This window comes from Otolemur garnettii, unplaced genomic scaffold (assembly GCF_000181295.1).
Source record: "Otolemur garnettii isolate 467f Iridium unplaced genomic scaffold, OtoGar3 scaffold00020, whole genome shotgun sequence".
Classification (NCBI taxonomy): domain Eukaryota; kingdom Metazoa; phylum Chordata; class Mammalia; order Primates; family Galagidae; genus Otolemur; species Otolemur garnettii.
Genome location: NW_003852415.1, coordinates 72,237 through 73,759, shown reverse-complemented (window position 1 = coordinate 73,759; position 1,523 = coordinate 72,237). Strand labels below are relative to the sequence as shown.

General features: G+C 44.1%; 1 protein-coding gene across 1 annotated transcript in view; it reads left to right on the top strand.

Annotated features, from left to right (window-relative positions):
* Window positions 1-1,523, top strand: part of HEATR4 (HEAT repeat containing 4) — a 37,818-nt gene that overhangs the window by 9,245 nt on the left and 27,050 nt on the right. The window contains exon 4 of the mRNA XM_003787044.2: window positions 143-363. Coding sequence (XP_003787092.2) covers window positions 143-363 — 221 coding nt within the window. The remainder of the gene's footprint in view (window positions 1-142; window positions 364-1,523) is intronic.

Below are 1,523 nucleotides of genomic sequence, written 5' to 3'. Positions count from 1 at the left end.
ATGCCTATTGACAGGACTTTTCATAACTCCCTTTGGGACTTATAGTCCCTATAGAATCATTTTGTCCTGGTGTTAGTCATGAGTAGGAATAAGAGGCAGGCTGGGACTGCTATTGGCAGGGCCACAGTGGGTGGGTGAAAAGACCTCACTCTGCCTGCTGCATAGTCTGCAGACCCGTGAAAGGAGCCCAGCGCTGGACTGGTCTGCCTACCCCAGCCAAGGATCTGCTGCAACAGGGGTATGAGGAGGAAAAGTCCACTAAAACTAAGAGATTGAAGAGGCGACCAAAGGCACTGGAGGCGGGTGTTACTTGGGAACAGGCGATCCTGTGGAGAATGCTGCAGGAGTGGAAGACGGCCTGGGGTCTGAGTAAGTCAAGGGAGTATTGATACCGCTATGCACTTGGGAGGGAGATGGTTTCTCTTCAATCTTTGAAAAAACCTCTCCCTCTTACAAAATATAAAAAAATGTCTGTTTCCCTCATTAAGACTAGACTAGGTAAGAGCCTTTCACACAGCAGGTGTTAGAAAAATGTTAGTTGACATATACCTGAGTGGTTTGGCTGTGGGTATCACTTTAATAATTTCCGGAAATTCACTAAACTGAGAACTCTTTATGGGCAAGGAATCAGTCTTATTGACTTTTCAAACGTTATGCTCAATAAATGATGTGAGGAGAGAAAGACAAATTATGCTGCCCAAGCATTGGCCATATGGCTGGGCTCAGGGGCTCGTACCTGTAATCAACACACTTGAGGCCAAGAGTTTGAGATCAATCTGGGCAACACAGCGAGTCCTCGTCTCTACAAAAAAATTAAAACATTAGCCAGGTGTGCTGGTATACACCAGTAGTCCCAGATACTCAGGAGGCTGAGGCAGGAGGATCACTTTGAGCCCAGAAATTCAAGGTTACAGTGAGCTCTGATCAAGCCACTGCACTCTAGCCTGGGCAACAGTAAGACAATGAGACACTGTCTATAAAAAAGAAAAAGAAAAGAAACTTTTCAGTTGGCTGTGGTATAAGCAACCCCTTTCTAGAATTTGTTTGTGGAGCTGGGGCTATCATGTATCTACATTGCCTTCAAAGATATGAGAGTGGAAGGCTAAGTCCCTGAGGCAGAGTAATGGCCTAGCATGGACTGATGAAAGTCACAGGATTCGGAGAACTCAGGGGCTGCTGGTTTTCAGAACACGAGAGACTAATTTAGTTAGTGCAGAAAAAGAGGTGAAACTGGATCAGATAAACAAAAAAGGGATAAGAAAGAGATTCCGAGTAAAAGCTAGCAGAGAGACAGACAGACAGCAGGGGCACTGTTGATCCCTACAGAAGGAGCAGTTAGGAACTAAAATGAGGAAGATGTTGAAAACTAGATGAAGAGCCCTCCAAGGCCAGGAAACCTAATGAAAACCACAGTAATTAACACTTATTAAACCCTCATTATCTTGCCAGGCATTTCACTAAACACTTTGTCTAGTTAACTCATTTAATGTCAAAATAACTCAATATGTAGATTCTAACATTTT